Raw genomic sequence first — 22,276 nt, 5'->3', positions numbered from 1 at the left:
CTACAAATCTACATGATCATTTGTTTGTTGCCTGGATTGTTTTCAGTCTTCCTAATATGTGATGACAAAAAGGAAACAGTGGTCCATTTGGAAACACATCCCAGAATGGCAGTTCTGTATCCTTAGAAGCTCCTGAATTAGAAAGAGGAAAAGGTTCTCCACTGTGACTCTCTTGGGGTCAGGATAGTCAGTTCTCAATACACTGACTGAGAAACATGGATACTGGGTACAAATGGGCCAGAATCAGGCTTGCTATTATAACAAACTTTAAGGGTTTTCTAGCCCTGGCCAGTTTGGCTCAGCGGTTGGAGCATCAGCCTGCGGACCAGAGAGTCCCGGGTTTGGTTCCCACTAGGGGCACGTACCAAAAAAAAAAAGAGTTTTCTAAGAACAGGAAGGCTAGCTAGTGGAAGTTCTCAAGAAACAGTTAGCTGAGGAAATGAAAGGAAAAGCAGGACATAATGCACAGAATTCCATAATTAGTCCTTAAATTACTGAGTGGACTATATTACTATCAGCACCCTAATCTCTACCTAGGTAGGGAGGTGCAGAGGAACTGGCTTTGGTGTTGGCAGAGCTATCATCTAATTCAGGGTAAACCACCTTCCAGTTGTATGACCTGGAACAGTTATTTAATTTCTCTTAGGCTGAATCTCTCATCCTGACATTGGTAGGCTTGCACCAAGTTAGAAAAAAAATATGTAAAAAATCATAAGATATTATATAACATCCAATAAATAGAATGGAAAGTCTATGACACCATTTAGGGACGTGGAGAAATGAGAACTCAGACACTGCATGAGGGAGTGCAAATTAAATCAACTTTTATAGGAAACAATTAGGCAAATCTGTTAAATCTGAAAATGTGCATGTACTACTATACAGTAATTCCACTCTGAGAATTCCACTCCTAGTACCCTAGGGAACTCTGTGTACAACAAAACATGTATAAGGAATGCTCACAGCAGCACTGTTCCATTAACAGAAAAATGATAAATAGTGGTACATACATCCAATTAATTATTCAAATAGCAGCAAAAGTAAAAATACAAATCTTATCAAAGGCATACTCACCAATATGGATAACTCTTAAAAATATAATGTTGAAAGAAAAAATACAAGTGGCACAGATTACTCACTATAAAATATCATTTTTACAAAGCTTAAAAACCTACATAACATATTGCTTAGAGGTAAATACATGACTAGTAATGTTTTTATAAAAAAGCATGAGAATGATAATCACCAAACTTAAGATAGAGGTTATCTGTCAGGAGCAGTATACATCAGATGCTCAAACTGTATTTGTAATGTCTGTGTTTCTTTAAATAGTGTGTAGAGAATAATGTAGCAAATGCATTTGTACCTATCTCCTTTATGACAATAAATCTGTAAAAATGTTAAAGTATTTAACATAATACTTGATATATAGTAGAAAAAAACATACAATAAACAGCAGCTAATACTGTTATGATTTGAATTGCAGGAGGGACTCCTGGCTTCTGAGTATATTATAGAGACTGTGGCAGTAAAGTAGGGAAGAAAGCTCAGCAAAAGGTCCAGATGCTTTCCTCTACCTAAAAATGCATGTGTGGAGAACAATGTGAATACAGCAGGGATAACAAATACCAGTTCAATCTCTAGACACATACTGTCCTAATTTAGTGCTAATTCAGTTGGATCAGGAATATAAAATTAAAATGTTGCTACCAAAATCCTGAATCCTACCTTCCTGACTCTGTCACTATTACAGTGAACTCGCACAGTGGACTGAGGATTTCAGGACTGCAGACCCACTGGACTCCCACTCTGAGCCTGCTGGAAGACTGGCTTCATGGTTGGGAGATTCAGGGTTTCTAGTCCAGGTTTCAGAATGTACTAATTAAGCAACCTTGGAAAAGTCTCCAAATATCTCTAAGGCTCATTTATTTTATCTGTAAAATAGGGGTGATATGGATACATGCCCAGTTGTTAAGACCAAGAGGTCAATCCCCAGCTTCTTGGTTTCCTAGCTATGGGACACAGGAGTTTCTTAACCTCTATAAACCCATTTCCTTATTTGTAAATAGAATAAGAGAACCAACCTCACAGGACTGCTATGAAGATGAAATGAATCCAGGTTAAAGCTCAGCACAGTGTCTGAACTTAGATTGTGACTCTTATGAAAAATGATAATGGACATGAATGAGATTTTGTAAATTATAAAGCTCAGTAAATGCTAGTTTATATTTTCATTGTAACAATTTAAATTTTATTTTTTTAAAAAGTTTATAGGGCAGCCTTGGTCGGTTTGGCTCAGCGGTTAGAGCATCGGCCTGAGGTCCAGAGAGACTCAGCTTCGGTTCCCACTAAGGGCATATACCTCGGTTGCAGTTTGTCCCCTGCCCTAGTTGGGTCGTGCGGGAGGCAGCCACTTGATGTGTCCCTTTCATGTTGATGTTTCTCTCTGTCTCTCCCTCCCACTCTATCTGAACAAAAAATGGAAAAATGTCCTCGGGTGAGGATAAAAAAAAAATGTTTATAGCCCAGTCAGTGTGGCTCAGGGGTTGAGCGTCGACCCATGCACCAAGAGGTCACCAGTTAGATTCCCAGTCAGGGCACATGCCCAGGTTGTGGGCCCAATCCCCAGTGGGGGGCATGCAGGAGGCACCCAATCGATGTTCTTTATCATCGATGTTTCGGTTTCTCTCTCCCTCTCCCTTCCTCTCTCTCTTAAATCAATAAAGAAAAAAAATTTTTTTTAACTTTATAAACTAAGGTACTAATGTATATAAATGCTGATTTTCAAGGAAACACAATTTATTTTCCTAAAGTCATCCATATAGTTCTTATAGTCTGTGGGAAAGACTAAATTTGAAGTTTTAAACATTTGTTTTAGAAACTAGAGTTGTCTCCAACTGTATGTCTGATAAGGTTCTCAGGAAAATGTCAACTTGAATTATAATCATGAAAATCTTAACTGTTGTCTAAAAACCCAGGATTGTGTAGGTTTAGGTTAATGCATCTACAGTTAGTTACTTGAAATTATTATATATGAAATACAGTGATACCTCGGTTCTCGAACATAATTCGTTCCAGGAGGACGGTCGAGAACCAAATTGTTCGAGAACCGAAGCAATGAAACCCAATAGGAAATAATGGAAACTGGATTAATTCGTTCCAAGCCCCAGAAAATGCCTATTTACTGGCCTAATTTGTATATAATATGTAGAAAAACATAAGTCTCAACAAGAAATAAAAGTGTACAGTATGTCTAAGGGTTAAATTCAGTGTAAAGCGTGACTCTCTCCACAAAGCGTGACTCTCTCTCTGCACTCACACTGATGACGCAAGCAAGGCGCGCTGGGCCGAATGAACGCCATTTGGCTCAACTCGGCTCATCTCGGAAGTTCGAGTTCCAAATATTTGTTCGGATTCCAAGACAAAAGTTTCTCGAATCTCCTGGTCGAATACCGATTTGGTCGAAAGTCAAGGCGTTCGAGAACCGAGGTATCACTATATATATATATATATATATATATATATATATATATATATATATATATAATGTGTGTGTGTGTGTGTATACACACACACACATATATATCTCACATCTTTTTTTAAAAAGTTTTTATTTATTTTTTAGAGAGAGAGGAAGGGAGAGAGAGATAGAAACATAGATCAGCTGCCTCCTGCACAGCCCTTACTGGGGTATGTGCCCTGACCGGGAATCGAACAGGGAGGGACCTCTCAGTCCATGGGACACCGTTCAAGTCACTAAGCCACACTGGCTGGGCTATCATGTTTTTTTGTTTGTTTGTTTAAACAATTACTAAATGATCTTATAATTGTTCGTTTTTTTCCCCCTCATCCGAGGACATTTTTCCATTTTTGTTCAAATAGAGTGGGAAGAAGAGAGAAAAAGACAGAGAGAGAGAGAGAGAGAGAGAGAGAGAGAGAGAGAGAGAGAAACATCGATATGAAAGGGACACATGGAGTGGCTGCCTCCCGCATGACCCCAACCAGGACCAGGGATGAATTGCAACCGAGGTACATGCCTTTGACCGCAATCGAACCTGTGACTCATTGGTCCACGGGCCAATGCTCTAACTGAACCAAATCGAACCTGTGACTCATTGGTCCACGGGCCAATGCTCTAACTGAACCAAACCAGCCAGAGTGTATAACATCTTCTTTATCCATTCATCTATCAATGGACACCTAGGTTGCTTCCACATCTTGGCTATCGTAAATAATGCTGCAATGAACATAGGGGTGAATATATCTTTTCGAAATAGTGATTTTGTTTTCTTTGGATAAATACCCAGAAGTGAATTGCCAGAGTTGCATGGTATATCTATTTTAATTTTTTTGAAGAATCTCCATACTATTTTCCATAGGGGCCACCCCAGTTTGCAGTCCCACCATCAGTGTACAAGGATTCACTTTTCTCCACATCCTCATCAACACGTTATTTATTGATTTATTGATGGCAGTCATCCTGACAGGCGTGGTATCTCACCAAGTTTTAATTTGTATTTCCCTGATGATTAGTGAAGTTGAGCATGTTTTCCCTGTCTGTCGGCCATCTGTATATCTTCTTTGCAGAAATGTCTTTTCATGTCCTCTGCTCATTTTTCAATGGATTGTTTATTTATTTTTTGTCCAGTTGTATGAGTTTCTTATATAGTTTTGATATCAGCTCCTTATTGGGTATATCATTTGGGAATATATTCTCCCATTCAGTAGGTTACCCTTTTGTTTTGTTGAAGATTTCCTTCACTGTGCAGAAGCTTTTTAGTTTGATGTAGTCCCACATATTTTTGCTTTTGTTTAAAAGCAAACAAAAAAAGCAAACAAAATCCCTTGCTGAAGTAGATGTATCCAAAAGTTATCAGACTTATGGCAAATAGTTTACTTCCACCCTGGCCAGTTTGGCTCAGCGGTTAGAGCATTGGCCTGTGAACCGCAGGGCTGCGGGTTCAATTCCCAGTCAAGGGCACATACCTGAGTTGCAGGTTTGATCCCCCAGCCCTGGTTGGGGTTGTGCAGGAGACAACCAATACATGTTTCTTTCTCTCTCTCTCTCCCTCCTTCATTCCCTTCCTCCCTCCCTCCCTTCCACTCTATCTAAAAATCAATGGGAAAATATCCTTGGTGAGGATTAACAAAAAACAAAAACAAACAGTTAACTTCCTCTGTTTTCTTCTAGGAGTTTTATGATTGCAGGCCTTACATTTAAGTCTTTAACCCATTTTGAGGTTTTTTTCTATATGCTGTAAGAGAGTGGTCCAGTTTCATTTTTATACATGTATCTGTCCAGTTTTCCCAACATCACTTGTCAAAGAGACTGTTGTTACTCCAGTATATATTTTTAGCTCCTCTGTCATAAATTAGTTGGATCATATAAGCAAGGGTTTATCTCTGGGTTCTCTATTCTGTTCCATTGATCTATGTGTCTGTTTTTGTGCCAGTACCATATTGTTTTGAATATTATATAGCTTTGTAGCATAGTCTGAGATCAGGAAGTGTGACACCTCCAACTTTGTTCTTCTTTCTAAAGATTGCTTTGGCTATTTGAGGTCTTTTGTGATTCCATATCAATTTAGGATTATTTGTTCTAGTTTTGAGAAGAATGACATTGCTATTTTGATAGAAATTGCACTGAACCTGTAAATGTGTGTATTATGGTCATTTTAACAATATTAATCCTTCCAATCCATCAGTATTGTCTATCCTTCCATTTATCTGTGTCCTTTTCAGTGTCTTATAGTTTTCAGAGTACAGATCTTTCACCTCTTTGCTTAAGTTTATTTCTAGGTACTTCATTCTTTTTGATGCAATTGTAAATGGGACTGTTATCTTCACTTTTCCTTCTGATTGTTCATTAATGTATAGAAACGTGATAGATTTCTGTATATTAATTTTGTATTCTGCTACTTTACTGAATTCTTTTATTAATTCTATAAATTTTTGGTGGATTCTTTAGGATTTTCTGTCTATAGTATGTAAGCTGCAAATAGTGAATTTTACTTCTTCTGTTCCTGTTTGTGGACGTTCTGTTTGTAGACTACTGTGACTAGGACTTCCAGTACTATGTTGAATAACAGTGGTGAGAGTGGGCATCTTTATCTGAGTATGATGTTAGTTATGGGCTTGTCACACATAGGCTTTATCAAGTTGAGGTAAGTTTCTTCTAAACTCATTTTGTTGAGTTAACATAAATAGATGTGGAATTTTGACAAATGCTTCTTCTTCAATGATTAAGATAATCATATGATTTTCATTCTTGGTTGTGATGATATCATGAATCACACTATTTTGTGGATGTTCAACCACCATTGCATCCCTAGTATAAAGCCCACTTGCTTGTGGCATATAATCCTTTTAATACATTGTTGAATTTGGTTTGCTAGTTTTTTGTTGAGAATTTTGGAATCTATGAAGAACACAATATTAGTGTGTTTCTATTCTTTTGTCAACTCTGGTAAGGTATCTTGTGTTTAATGGCTGATTCAAAGATTTTCTTGAACAAGTATATCATAAGGAAATAAGCAAAGTTTTCTTTTGCTTCCTTTCCACCTTTTACATATCACATTTCCCCCTTGACTTATTGCAACAATCAGTACCTATACTACAGCTGAACAAAAGAGTGATTGGGGGTATTCTTGTTTTGTTTTTTACTTTCAATGGGAATCGTTTTGAAACTTCACCATTAATCATGTTTGACATAGGTTTTTATCAGAGTAAGAGTTTTTGGTTGTTTTTGTTCGTGAATGAGTGCTGATTTTTAACAAATGTTTTTTCTAAGTCTTCTGAAATGACTGCTTATGACTTTGATTTACTTGAACTATGGACTGAAATCCACTTGATCATAACAAAATAGTTTAATGTATTGGCAGACCAAAATTAAAAAAAACACACACAATATAACAGAGGGCACACCAGGCTTCATCCCAAAATGTAAGATAGATATTGTTTGGTAAAACTTTTGTTTTAGCTGCTTGCACAAACACACATGTATGTGCTCTGAGTTGCTAAGTAAAACATCCTTCTTACTGTGGGTTGTTTTAAAAAAAGTTTGAAAGCCACTGATCTATACTATTTTTGAAGCATGAAAAACCACTGTAAAGGACAAACATCGTAAGTTTTTCTTAAAAATAACACAATGTTTGGATTTTGTTCATTTAAAAATACCCAGCTTTTCCTGATATTATTATGTAAATATCATTTTAAATAGTTTATATTTAAATATTACCAACATTAAAATAATAAATCATAACCCCTGATGGGCAAAATGGCCCACATTCACAATAACATCTAAAGTCACTCAAAAGTAACAGAAATAAATTAAGCATGAACTTCTGACAAGGACTCTTCTTTGCGGATCAATTTTACAAAATTTTCTATATGTGTAATTTCTAGGGCTGAATCTTTCATCATATTTTCAAATGTATCTGACTTTAGAAATGACAGAACCTCTACTCCCAAAAGTTGAATGTTAGTTTATATTTCTAAAATCAGCAGGTAACTGGGCATCTGCACTACTTACATCACATTCTCTGTCCTGTTGTATTGCGAGTCTGGCTTATTTATTTCTGAGCTATTTATATTACTTCATCCTTTGCAGACTAACTGCTTAACTTTGTTGGTGGTTACAGAAATCAGTATGCCCTCAAACCCCAACCATACACATATAGCCATTCAATGCTTCTCTTTGCCAATCACTCCTGAAACTTTCCTTTAGTACATTTTAAGACTTCTCTGTGCTTGTAACCAGAAGTAACATTACTCACCTCATTCATTGGATTTATTTCTGGAAGATTTGTGGCTGCTTCCTGAGTATGCTGATTATGATTGGTCACCACTGAGGCTATTTAAAAGAAGGCAACTCCCAAAGAGGAGCCCCTACATTTCTGCACAATAGCAGCATTGTTGGTATAAGTATCTAACCTACCAAAGGGATTACTTAAAGGACAATTATTTGGTTGTAATAATTTTGAAAAAAAAATTTTTAAACTCATATTCCCTTCTTGATATCTCACGTACGCTGAAGTTCTCTACTAAAGCCACTTTTCAAACAAATCAGCATTACACAGACATTGAAGGAACCACAGCATTCATCTTAGCAATGATACTGATATTGAGGGCCAAGTATATCAATCTAAAGAATACAATATCACTGCTTCTAACTGCGATTTTTAAAACTTCTAATTCTGGCCCTGGCCGGTTTGGCTCAGCGGTTGGAGCATTGGCCTGCGGACCAAAGAGTCCCGGGTTTGGTTCCCGCTAGGGGCACGTACAAAAAAATAAAATAAAACTTCTAATTCTGTAAAGGTATGCTAATTCCCTGGATATAATAGTATGGTATCCAAACTAAAAGAAAGTTTTCTTTATATAGTCTTTTTAAAAAGTCCCCCATGGTAACTGACATAAAAAAAAACATAAATTTGAAAGTGCACTGAACAATCTATTAGTTATATGCAATTTTATAATCCCCAAAGCAGTATTTTTAAAATCATAGAACCTATCAGAACAATTACATCTGTTAAGTAGGAATGGCAAGAGTAGATGAGGAAAAGGGAGACTTTTTGTTTTTCACATTTTTGTTGTTGTTAATCCTCACCTGAGGATATTTTTCCATTAATTTTTAGATAGAGTTGAAGGGAGGAAGGGAGAGGGAGGGAGAAAGGGAAACATCAATGTGAGAAAGACACATTGATTGGTTTCCTCCTGACTGGGGCCAAAGACTCGAACCTGTGACCCTTTGGTCTGCAGGCCGATGCTCTAACCTCTGAGCCAAACAGGCCAGGGCTCTTTTTTACTTTAAATATTTCAATATTGAATATATATTTAAATACCTCTTAGTAAAAATTTGAATTAAAAAAAAAAGGATACAATTATAAAATCAAGAATCTCCCATTAATTTTTTTCTATGCCCTGTCATCCCCACCTCTAATCTCCTTACACACTGTAGCACTTTGAGAGCAGAGGTCTGTGTCTTCTATAGGTTCATACCTCCCACAGAGCCATCCCCATAGCAGATGCTCTGCATGTAGATGAACAGAGGGGAAGGCAATGGGAAGAGAGGATTCAACAAACCTTGAAGTAAGCATTAAAAATAGCACTTCTACTGAGAAGTGAAGGGGACCAAAGTTTTGCCACCCTCAAGCTGCCTGGTGGGATATTTATTTTAAGTTGTTTATTAAGACTCAGAAAGAACCTTTAACCCTACCTCTTCCTGCCTAAGAGATTTACACAGAAAGGCTTACTCCAGGAAGGGAATTTTAGGATATTCATTTTAGCCTCATTTGAATTAAGTATGGTAAATAGGAGGACTTCAGGCAGGAGTCTGTTAGCTTGATACTCTGTGCCCCATTGTTTCTGAGTCACCTAGCAAGGATTTGCCTGCCATGTGTTCCCCTCTTTCTCACCTTAAACTGCCCATTCTCTCATCTCAATTCTAAGACTCCATTCCCCCATTTCTCCTGTTCAAAATGTCATTATATATCCAATGTTGCCTCACTGTTTTTGAAATTTTCATGCCTATGTAAATTCCCCGTGTGCATATATTAAAATTTTATTTTCTCCTATTAATGTCTGTTAATTTGATTATTAGCCCAGCTAGAAGAACTTAACAGGAGGAAAAGTATTATTTTTGTAGCCCCCATCAGAAAGCAGACTTTAGAATTTTAAAAATCCATTCTCTTCTCCCTTTGAAATCCTGGTTAATATCTATTCACAACTCTAACTGCTCTGTTCCTTAAACATTTAGACCCCTATTTGAATGGGATGGCCAGAGTAACCCTCTACAGGGCAAATAATTGCTTAGGTCACTGTGACTACAAATTTTGGAAATATCATCCTGAGTATTACATATGAAGTCCAATGCCAAGAACCCGACTCCTGTTTAACATTCTTCTTTTGGAATTACTAGCTAAAATGCTATTCGTCTGTTTCTAATCTCTGAATTCAATTCTATACCTTGCTAGCCAACAAACTCACATCATATTTGGTCACTATTCTCAATAATCCATTTCTTTCTCCATGAAGCCCATATACCTAAGCTTCAGCCTCATCTCAGGTCACGAGTCACAAATATAGGTGCCTACACTGGAACCAGACAGTTAACTTAAGTGTAAGGGTATGGTTTAAGCAATAAAAGAAAGTAACAATGATATAACAACCACTTCTCAGCTCCAAACTGTGAGTTTATAAAATGATTGTAGGTAAAAATGCGTTCTGAAATCTTCTATCCTGAACTGTAAAATACAATACTATGCCATAGGTTTTAAATGAGGTCAAGAAGAATTCATGCATGAAAGCTGTTGTTGACAAACCTGTCCCAAATTTGCTGAAGGGGTGTTTGGGATTCCCCGTAGCCTTTTCCAACTGAAAGAGTCTCCAAGCATCGTTCATCACATTCTTCTCATGTTCTGAATCAACTGCATTCACCTCTCTGTCTTTGCAACTCTCATCAAACAAGGGGCACAGAAAAAATTGTGCAAACCTAAGGGTGTGAAACATAATTTGAAAGCTGTTATTTTTTTAAAGTGGCCTTTAAAATATGTTCTAAGTAACAGAAGAAAAATATAATATTGGACATATGTAAATTCAGAATTCAATCTAAACCAGATATGTTAAATAACTAGTGAAAATAGAAAAAGGTTAACACCTCCGATAATCACACTAATTCCCATATCTTTTTTCCATACCACTACGCAATTCTCCAACATCAGCTGAGTATCCCACAATTCAGCTTGGTTATGACACAACCTAAAAATGAGATGCTCAGTCCTACAAGACTACCCCCTTCAGACACCAATCACAAGTCCAGGTTTGCACCTTCTGACCAACCCTCTGAACAGTAGATCAGAGGATTACACAACTTCCCTCTTAGATTCAATTAATTTACCAGAGCAGATCACAGAGCTCAGAGAAACATTTTACTTATTAGATTACTGGTTTACAATAAAAATATATAATTCGGGAACAGCCAGATAAGAGAGATGCATAGGGCAAGGTATGTGGAAAGCTGTGAGGAGCTTCTGTGCCCTCTGAACACACCTCTTTCACCAAATCTCCATGTAGGCAAACGTAGGAGCTCTCCAAATTCCATCCTTTTGGGTTTTTAGGAAGGCTTCATTACATAGACTTGATTGATTAAACCATTTATCATTGGTGACTGAACTTAATCCCCACCCCCACTCCCCTCCTAGGAGGTCTAGGAGTGAGACTGAAAGTTCCAACTCTCTAATCATGTGGTTCTCACCCTCAGGTTAACTAGGGGCTTCCCCAAAGTCCTCATTAACATAACAAATGACGCCTTTATGGCTCTCATCAATTAAGAAATTGCCAGGGTTTGAGGAGTTATGAGTCAGAACCAGAAAAGAAGATCAAATATATATTTCTTATTATAAATCACAATGTCACAATACCAAAAAGTCAAGGCAGACTTTTGGAGACAGCAGCAATCTATTTAGATTTGCAATGCAGCATATCTATAAAAACTCTTGTTATATATGGCTAATTCTCCAAAATATGAAAAGGTGGGTGATAGTTCTTAGGCAAATAAATCTTAAATTTACAGTTTTAAGTGAAATTTCACTAAGACTCGCACATTTTAGGACAAACTAAGTGACCTACTTTTATTTATTTATTTATTTAATCCTCACCCGAGGACATTTTTCCATTTTTTGTTCAGATAGAGTGGGACCGGGAGAGAGAGAGAGAGAAACACCCACGTGAAAGGGACACATCGAGTGGTTGCCACCTGCACAACCCAACCAGGGCCAGGGACAAATTGCAACCGAGGTATGTGCCCTTAGCAGGAACCGAACCCGGGTCTCTCTGGACTGCAGGCCAATGCTAAAACCACTGAGCCAAATCGGCCAGGGCAAGTGACCACTTTTAAAAGGCTCTATTGGGGAATTTTTCTTCTTATGAAGAAAAACAAACAAATCTATTTTAATTAATGAAAAAAAATGAGTGAAAAACCTGACATAGTTTGACTAAGACAATTATGGGCTTCTATAAAATTTTGAGTATTCAAAAATCTTAATAAGCTGCAATTCCACAAATAACATGGCATGTAACTCTAACGTAAGTAACTACTATGCTTTTCTTGAGGCCATTCTTTAATAGTAGCACCAAAGTTTAACTAAGATACCTTTAGTTAATAAATTAACTCTCCTATATCAGGTTGCAATTTAAATCATGATTTCATACAGTAATTCTTCTTAAGAAACTTTAGCCCCCATCTTATAAAATCAAGATCTAGAATTCAGATGAAGCCAAGAATAGAGGGTCTGTCTGAATGAAACTACTATTCAGTGGATCTAAGAGACTCTTGAATGTATAACAACTCAGCAACTGCTCCTCACACAGTCCAGCTGTCAAGGAGACTGTTATTATTCGATATTTATTTTAAGAAATAATGATTATAATACTATGCTAAGTACTTTACACCTACCAATCCAAAGACAAATCCATCTATCTGTAGTCTATAATCAAAGACATATGGAAACAGTTTTTTTCTGGACATGCAACCTTTTTTACCTACCTCAATATATTCAGGCTGGGAAAAGTGCCTAAAACTACATACCGTAGCTGAATGGGCCCACATAAAGGGTCACAACTGTGACACAATATAAGCCATTTTTTAAAAAGATGCTCTTATACAAATGGATTTTTCACTCTGAGCCAAGTGATAGACATCCTCCATCATACAAAGATCTATTATATGAACGTCTGCAGTAGCATTTGTAAAGCAAGAAATTAGGTTCAGTGTATGATCCCAGGGAACTCATTAATGTTAGTCTTCTGGGAATACATATAAAATATGATTATAACTCAAAGCTGCTGCCTAAAGATGGAAACATAAACTAGAATAAACGAGAAACAGGCTACTTTGACCTAGCCATGTATCCTGAATCTATGACTTTACTCTGTCAATATTCTTCATGCTAAGGAATAAATTCAAACTACTACATTGCTTAAAAAATAGAATGGCTATTATCAATATAAGTAAACAAAGTCGACAATTACTAAAACTGCAAGGTCAAACTCATTACAGACCCACTAAAAAGCTTCAGGTTACTGAATCTTTTTACAGAAAACGATAAAACTATAAAAATTCTCCAAGGGAAAAATTATACTTTGAATAAGGAATCAAATCAGACACAAAATTTTTTTTTAAATTGTTAACTATATAGAAAATTGACCAAAAAGTTAAACTGGCCTAAGGGAGCTTGCTATAGAAAATACTTTCACAAAATGTCCCCAGGGTTGAAAATGTAGGTCAAAACATTCTGTATTGACTAAGTGTTCTTGAGAACAGAGGAACTAATGGAAAATAGAGTATTCCAGTTCTAGCATTCTTTAATAGCAATATGTTTGAAAAGACATCCATGGCCACTCTTAATTTATTCTTCATCACCTGCTTCATATGTAATACCAGTTATAATGGGAAGGATCAATGAGAATTTTATAAGTCAATAAAGTATTTTGTAGGCCTGTAGGCTGGTTTAAAGTCATACCATTATTTTCCCTCTACCACAAAATATATATATGAGATCACTTATTATTATTTTTCTTTTCTGCAAAACCCAGGGAGTGGGGAATACTGATTAAAATACCTTTTGTTAGGCTATAAAGCTGTGAAGATATCTTTGTAAGAATAATTGTTACTATTACTAGTATTAATATAATAGTTGCACAAAGTTGGATAACTCAGAGAGTATTCAGCATTACCTGTCTAGGGCACCTTCTAGGTGTTCATGGGAAACGTCAAAATAGTAATTGGTATGCTCTCCACTAGTAAAAGCATTTGAACTTCCCGCGTGCTCACTGAGAAACTGGCTGTATTCATTTTCTTTAGGGTATTTCTTTGTTCCCAAAAATAGCATATGTTCACAAAAATGACTTAAGCCAGCAATATTTGGAGGATCTGACAATGAACCTGAAATAATAGAGAAAACATATATATATAATAAATCATTTCTTATATTGAAAGATATCAAGTACAGATAAGTTACAGATGATTTGAAACTTGTTGGCATGACAACTCCAATCATACAATCAGAGAAAGTTAAGCATAGGCTGCTCTAAAATAACATTGTTTAGTTCTAGCTCCATCTTTTGACATTAATTAGTTAGTGACCTCGGCCAGATTTTAACCTTTCTGGACATTAGTTTCCTCACATATCACACTGGAGGGGAAGAGTTGAATTCACTCTTTTGTTTTTTGTCCCCTCTTTTTTTTTTTTTAATCCTTACTCATGGATATTTTTCCATTGACTTCATAGATAGAGTGGAAGGGGGTGGGGGAGCATCAATGTGAGAGAGACACATTGATGCCTCCTGCATGACCCCAACTGGGCATGGGATCAAACCTGCAACCCAGGTACGTGACCTTGACTGGGAATTGAACCCATGACCCTTTGGTCAGCAGGCTGATGCTCTAAAGCTGAGCCAAACTGGCTTGGACTAATTCACTTTTTTATTTTGCAGAAGACAATACAGCAGGGGGCTAATGTCACTGGTTTAGGGGTTAGCAGCTCTATTTAGCTGTGAATGAAACTTCGAGCACAATACTTTATCCATCTTGTCTCAGTCACTTTTCTATATATACTTAAGAGAGTTGTGTGTATAAAAATTAGATGATATTTGCAAAGCACACTGCATTGTGCTCAGCAATAATTATTTGTTCAACATATGATGACTATTATTTTATTCCCTCAATTTTAAAATGCCACTGAGTTAAACAAAAGCTTTTCAGAGAGAAAAAAATAAAACATGCCTTACTAAGTGTACATATAGATAAGAAGCAACCTGAGTAAAGCAGCATTAAATGTGGAAGAAGTATGCACACAAGAATCCAGGATATATACTTCCTAGTGTACCCAAAGTGTACAAAAATGAAAACATTAGAACTATTAACAGTAAAGGACGTGAATGAATTTCCTTTCTGCTAGGCCACCTCAGCTGGGAACCTACCAAGATACTCTTGGTAAATGTAAGATTATTTGACTTAAGCAACTGCAGATTACCAACAGCTGTACAAGGCTACCGTACAAAGTAAGGCACATTAAACTGGCAACTGTTAGGTCCTTATTTGCACGAATATGAAAATTTCTAATAAATGTCAGCGTTAGGTTAATAAAATTGAATAAAGCTTAATTCACAATTTTAAATTGTACCTATGTGTACATCAAGTGCAGCTGACGACTTATCGGTGGTGGGGTCGCTGATGAGAAGTACTTTGATGCCATTGGCCAGCTCTAGCCCACGGTATTCTCTCTTGTCTTCAGGAGATTTGATTATGTGATTTCCTAGTCTCTTGATAGCCGGATTATTCATTTTACTGTAGGTCTTACTGTGGAAACTTAAAAGAAAAAAATTTAATTGTTAGATTGTGGCTACATTTTTTGTTTTTTAAGAACAAAGAGTAACATCAAGCAAACCCATATAGTGCATCACCGGACTATTAAAAAATATATCTGGAGGGCCCTGGCCGGTTTGGCTCAGCGGTTAGAGCGTCCGCCTGCGGTCCAGAGAGACCCGGGTTCGGTTCCCGCTAAGGGCATGTACCTTGGTTGCAGTTTGTCCCCGGCCCTGGTTGGTCGTGCGGGTGGCAGCCACTCGATGTGTCCCTTTCACATCGATGTTTCCCTCTCTCTCTCTTCCTCTCTCTCCCTCCCACTCTGTCTGTACAAAAATGGAAAAATGTCCTCGGGTGAGGATAAAAAAAAAAAAAAAAAAAAAAAAATATATTTATATATATCTGGAGGAAATTTTTTTTTTTTTTTTCCCTCACCCGAGGACGTTTTTCCATTTTTTGTACAGATAGAGTGGGAGGGAGAGAGAGGAAGAGAGAGAGAGAGGGAAACATCGATGTGAAAGGGACACATCGAGTGGCTGCCACCCGCACGACCAACCAGGGCCGGGGACAAACTGCAACCGAGGTACATGCCCTTAGCAGGAACCGAACCCGGGTCTCTCCGGATCGCAGGCCGACGCTCTAACCGCTGAGCCAAACCGGCCAGGGCTATCTGGAGGAAATTTTTACAGCCTATCTACAGGGTATAATCATACCACTCCCTCCCTCTTACCCATCATTCTTTCAGAGAAATGTTAACAATATTGTTTTCATAAAGCCATATTTAGGACAGCACACGGATGGTAATTTGAGACAGGATGGGCTGGGCCATGAGTTGGTCAATGTGCTGACCTAGAATGGAGTTTTCAATTACCGATAACTGCTTTCCCACATATTTCAGAGGCATCTGCTAAAGTGAGCTGAGAGGTGTAAGAATTATTATTAGGTCACCCAAACATTGCTCAACCTGATGATATTAAAAGATAGAGCAGCTCTAGAACTCGTCAGTCTGGTATGAACATGCTAAGAACATAGGAAACCTCCAATGAGGAAAGATCCTGTGGAGTCCTAATACAAAACAAGAGACCTAGGCTGCCCTATGAATCATGGCAGCAAAAATAGGGACATAAATAAAGTTGGAAGGACCCCAAGTAATTTTTGTAATCTGGTGCAGAGGTGAATGCCAGAGCAGCAACAAGTCCAATGATCTTAACAGAGATATTAAATTGTCTTACAAAGGATGTCCTTCCCCTCCTCTGATAGTCCTCTCCCTTCTTCTCTAGGAAAGCTAGAGTTACAGTGACAGAAAGGGACTATCAGCACAGAATCCTGAAGGACTACTGATTGCTAGCAGGGATTATTAGCGCAGTAAAGGGATTTTCCAGAGTATGGGGCATATATGTTTTTGAAATTAAGAGTGGATGCTATTTGTGTCAATGTTGGGAACTGCTTAAGAGACAAAAACTGAGCCTGCTATTATTAGTAGGTGAATATACTCACCGAGTAAAGCTAAAAACATATCTGAAACTATACAGGAAAAATGACCCTGGGCTAGTACATTTGTTTCTCACCTGGAAGACAAAAGCAGTGGGTATGACTGCTCCTTAAAGGCTAACAGACATACAGATTCAAAAGTAAATCAGAGGGGACATAAGTACACATACAGTTATTTTGGATAAAAGCTTTATTTTCTTGTGTTAAAATCTCTGGAGATTGGGTGGGGAAGTGGGAAAAGATAAAGAAAAGAACTTATATGCACATATGCATAACTAATGGGCACAGACAACAGTACAGTGAGGAGAAGAGGGGTGGGGGAAGCAGGGAGGAGGGTGTCAATGGGAGAAAAAGGAGGGACATTTGTAATAAAATAATTAATTAATTTTAAAAACCTCAAGAGATTCCATTGTGTACATGCACCACAGCCTTTTAATCCACTCATTTACTGATGGACACTTGGGTTGTTTCCAGATCTTAGCTATTGTAAAGAGTGCTGCTATGAACATAGAGGTACATATATTCTTTCTGATTGGTGTTTCAGGTTTCTTAGGGTATATTCCTAGAAGTGGGATCACTGGGTCAAGTGGCAGTTCAATTTTTAACTTTTTGAGGTAACACCAATCCTTTGAGATGGCACGGAAGGACCTGGAGATTATTATGCTAAGTGAAACAAGCCAAGCAGAAAAAGACAAATATCACATGATCTCACTTATTTGTGGAATATAACGAACTAAACAAACTACTGAACAAAATTAACCCAGAGACATAGAGGTGGGGTACAGACTGACAAGCCTCAGAGGAGGGAGTTGGGAGAGAAGAGATTAACCACAGAACTTACATGCATGTATGCATGACCAATAAACATAGACAACAAAGCTGGGGATGGGGTGGGGTGGGGGTGTCAATGGGGAAAAATGAGAAACATCTGTAACAAAAACAAATTAATAATAAAAAAAAAAATCTCAAGAGATTAATGGAGGGAAAAATCCAGTTTGCTTTTACAAGAAAAGCTACCTCTTTAAAATCATCTGTAACTAGTCTTCTGAGTAAGAATTGATAAACCAAAGAGGTTTGTTTGTTTCTATTATGATTGTCCCTGATATTTTTGTTTGTTTGTTAATCTTCACCTGAGGATATTTTTCCATTGATCTTCTAAACAGAGTGGTAGGAAGGGAGGGAGGGAAAGAGAAACATCTAAGTGAAAGAGACACATGGACTGGTTGCCTCCTATATATCCCCAGTCGGGGCCAGGGACAAAACCTGCAACTGAGGTATATGCCCTTGACTGGGAATTGAACCTGTGACCTTTCGGTTTACAGGCTGACACTCCAACCACTGAGCCAAACTGGCCAGGGTCTGATATCTTTTTTTGAAGAGAATATTTGGGACATTAAAGATCAGTAGTACAGGTCGTACTAACTGTAGTAATACTAGCTTTTAAAAACCACATTGTACTTTACAGAGACAGTGCTAATAGTTTTGCCCTACTACAGTAAAAATTTCTTGAAAAAATATAATACTAACATTGTGGGGATATAAGACCACTGTAAGAAAATCCAAAAGCAATTTGGAAGTGAAAAACCATTATTTATTTTTTTTTTACCCGAGGGCATTTTTCCATTTTTTGTTCAGATACCGTGGGAGGGAGAGGGAGAGAGAGAAAAATAGACAGAGAGAAAGAGAGAGAGAGAGAGAGAGAGAGAGAAACATCTACGTGAAAGGGACATATCGAGTGGCTTCCACCCACACGACCAACCAGGGCCGGGGTCAAACTACAACCGAGGTACATGCCCTTAGCGGGAACTGAACCCGGGTCTCTCTGGACCGCAGGCTGACACTTTAACCACTTGAGCCAAACTGGCCAGAATGAAAAACCATTATTAACAACTCCTTTCTAGTTCATTAGCTGTAAACCACTTAAGATCAATGTCAAAGGCAGATGAAAACATCTGAGTGCAAAATCTTAAAAAATGATGTTTTTTCAAAAAAAAAAATGTTTTGTGGTTAAAAAAATAACTCAGGGTAACAAAAAATGGTCTATCTAAGCCTCCAAAGATAGCCACAATAATAATAATCCTGGTTAACTGGTTAAGATATTTCCCCAAGAACAATCTGTCTGCAGCAAATGCCTTCAGTAAATAGCTGGTTTCCAAAACCTTAACTTGGGTTCAATATAAATTACTATTTTAAAACATGAGTGCCAACCTAGCAGCAACATTAAGATTAAATAAGCCACGAGACAGCTTCCAATAAGACCCCACAGCCAGAATGGCAGCATTAAAAGGTGATACTGAGAAGGCTCAGTGGGCACCAGAGATGCCTAAGCTCCTCCCTACAAGGCTCTACTAAAGGAAGGGAGAGGGTTGGGATTCTAGTGATGAATTCCACTAAGAGGGTGTAAAAACTAAAGGCTATTTTGGTTCCGTTGCCATTGTTTACACCCAAAGCCCTTTACTGTGCCTGCCCAGCTAGTTTGATTTAGGGGAACCAAAAGTTACATGTGACTAAAATGTAAAAATGATGATGCTGATGCTGATGCTGGTGGAGCTTTACAACTTTTATCCAATCCACAGCTGTAGTGAGGAGATCAAATACAGCTCACTTTGGTAAGACCAACAGTCTTATTCTGTGGGAGGTGGAAAATTCATTATAATTAAGATAACCACCCTCAACTATCGGCTACATTCTGTACTTTTCTCAGGGTTCAATTTCGCTTGTCCAGATTTTCATTTTCTTAAACAAAAAAATATGATCAGAGGCATCATATAACTCATTTGGGCACTGAAGCTATGACTGATTAATATCTGTGGTATGGCTAAGAATAAAGAGATTTATTCTGTAAGTCAAACATAAAAATTAGTCCACTTTTAGACATTTGTATATGACATTAAGGACAACTATAAAATTCCAAGCTGGCAATGCTCCCAAATCAAATATGACTTCTTGAGGAAGCAAAAGCCAAAAGGAACAACAGCAACATTTTCAAACAAGATCCTTTCCAGCAATCCATATTCAACAGGCACAGGCTGGCTTTACCTATAGCATATCTGTCAACAAATCCTACAACAATTTGATTCTCACCTTCTGGAGGACTGAAGGAAATGATCTGGAACTCCTCCTCTGATGATGAATTCATCAACAGCTTGCCTGTCTCTGTATTTATACTCATGAGATCACATGTCTATCCATCTCAGCTCATTAACATAAAGCCTTCAAAAGTAATTTTATGTATTGCAAATGCTCTCCAATATGCACCCAACAAAGAGTGAGCAAGCAAGTATTCTGACTTTCAGATGACAACCTAGTGCTAAACCAAATGTTCTCCCAGACATTTATTTGATATTTTTAACCTGTCAAAGTCAAAAATCTTAGAAGCAATTACTTTCCATTTCAGGGACATTATCACACATTGGAAACATGATCATAAGGCACAGAATTGTCAGTGTTAGCATTCTGATAAACTTGGAGAGATATTTAGTAATTACAGTATATTTTGTAATTTTGTTTAGAATTTAAAACACAGAAGGTAAAAACTGAAGAGTCATTAGATGTTACCTAGTTCTTTGCAGTTCATGGACTAGCAGCTCAGACTCTTCCTGGGAACTTGTTAAAAAGTAAACTATCAGCCCAGCTGGTGTGGCTCAGTGGTTGAGCATTGACCCATGCACCAAGAGGTCACCAGTTTGATTCCTGGTCAGGGCACATACCCAGGTTGTGGGCCAAATCCCCAGTGGGGGGTGTGCAGGAGGAGGCCAACTGATGTTCTCTCTCACTGATGTTTCTGTCTCTCTTTCCCTCTCCCTCCAAAAATCAATAAAGAAAAAAAAAGTAAAATATCAGAAACCACCATAGACTTACTGAGCCAGAATCTTCATTTTAACAAGATCCCTAAATGGGCTAGTCCCCTATCTTACTTACAAGGACACTGAAACCCAGGGACCTTAAATCACTTGTCCAAGATCACACAGCAAAAAGTTACAATTAGAATTCAGTTATTAACTATGCCCACCCCAGCGCCCCCATATCTAAACAAACATTTATGGAGGCCTATGAAGATTCTGACACTACGTCATGCATGCTGACTACAAAGATGAGCACGCCTGAGCCCTTGCTCTGAAGGAACCCAGTCTAGTGACAGATATGAAAACAAGTCATCTTTTAACTGTGTGACACAGTTGTCCCCAGGGCACTATGAGGGTAATGAAAGGGGAGAGAGGAAAGAGTAGGTGAGTAGAAGCATGCCAAACTCAAGGGAGGGAATACCTGAGCAAAGAACTGGTGGTGAGAGAAAAACACGAGACATATAAAGTAGAAATACAAGAACTTGGTGCTAACAGAACTTCAACCAGAATTCCCATGGACAGATCATAGACTTTTATCTGGACATATAAAGACCTAAACTGCAGGTCTGCAAAAACAAATTCCCAAGGAGGTCATTTCCAAATTCTCATACCAAGAAGAAATTGTTTTTGTAAATAATCTTTTATTTGGATGACCTTTTACAGTCTTTTTCCTCATATCTCTTTAAGTGTTTCAGTGTACTGAATAAATAGACTAAGAAACTTTACTTTGCCTTTTGTTCCCTACCCACCCACACAGCCCCAGACATATTTAAAGTTAGACCTGATCTATTTCTAATTTCTAAATAAATGACCTATAAACCCAAACAGGTGAATGATCATGCTAATAGTCAACTGTGTGTCAAAACCTCCCTTCTGTGGAATCTATCCACCCACTCCCAAACCACAGGAAAAAGCTGTGGTTACCCTACGGCACTCCTGAATGAGGAGGAGGCGTTCTAGGAGAAAATGCCAGAAATCAAAATCATACCATAAACATTTCTTCCTCATAGAAAGCAGAGGTAAGAGAATATGAAGGTAGTGGTGGTATGAGCCCTAGGATGTCTCACTATAAAATGTCATATTTCTGAACTTCCGGTCAAGATGGCGGTGTAGGTAAACGCAGTATCGTGTCCTCCCACAACCACATCAAAGTTACAACTAGCCCTGGCCGGTTTGGCTCAGTGGTTAGAGCGTCGGCCTGCGGTCCGGAGAGACCCGGGTTCGGTTCCCGCTAAGGGCACGTACTTCGGTTGCAGTTTGTCCCCGGCCCTGGTTGGTCGTGTGGGTGGCAGCCACTCGATGTGTCCCTTTCACGTCGATGTTTCTCTCTCTCTCTCCCTTCCACTCTATCTGAACAAAAATTGGAAAAATGTCCTCGGGTGAGGAAAAAAAAAAAAATTAAAAAAAAAAAAAGTTACAACTAAACTACAGAATAACCATCATTCAAAACCGCCTGAAATCAAGCTGAATGGAAGTCCTACAACTACGGAATTAAAGCAGCAGCCACATCCAGACTGGTAGGAGGGGCGGAGGCGGAGGGGCTGGTCCCACACCCACGTGTGGCAGATAAAAATCAGGA

The 22,276-nt window shown here is 38.0% G+C and overlaps 1 protein-coding gene across 5 annotated transcripts in view; it reads right to left on the bottom strand.

The window, feature by feature from the left end:
* Window positions 1–22,276, bottom strand: part of IDE (insulin degrading enzyme) — a 101,920-nt gene that overhangs the window by 52,655 nt on the left and 26,989 nt on the right. For 4 of the 5 annotated variants that reach the window (XM_036265045.1, XM_036265046.1, XM_036265049.1 and 1 more), the window contains exons 2-4: window positions 15,180–15,364; window positions 13,732–13,939; window positions 10,320–10,489 (exon numbers count right to left, since the gene is read on the bottom strand). In XM_036265045.1, the coding sequence (XP_036120938.1) occupies window positions 10,320–10,489; window positions 13,732–13,939; window positions 15,180–15,364 (563 nt within the window). Of the gene's footprint in view, window positions 1–10,319; window positions 10,490–13,731; window positions 13,940–15,179; window positions 15,365–20,002; window positions 20,009–21,038; window positions 21,045–22,276 lie in introns of all 5 variants that reach the window. The other variant, XM_036265047.1, reaches the window with a different exon arrangement.

This window comes from Molossus molossus, unplaced genomic scaffold (genome assembly GCF_014108415.1).
Source record: "Molossus molossus isolate mMolMol1 unplaced genomic scaffold, mMolMol1.p scaffold_m16_p_17, whole genome shotgun sequence".
NCBI classification, from domain to species: Eukaryota; Metazoa; Chordata; class Mammalia; order Chiroptera; family Molossidae; genus Molossus; species Molossus molossus.
Note: the sequence above shows the minus strand (reverse complement) of the source record. Positions and strands in the feature narration are given on the sequence as shown.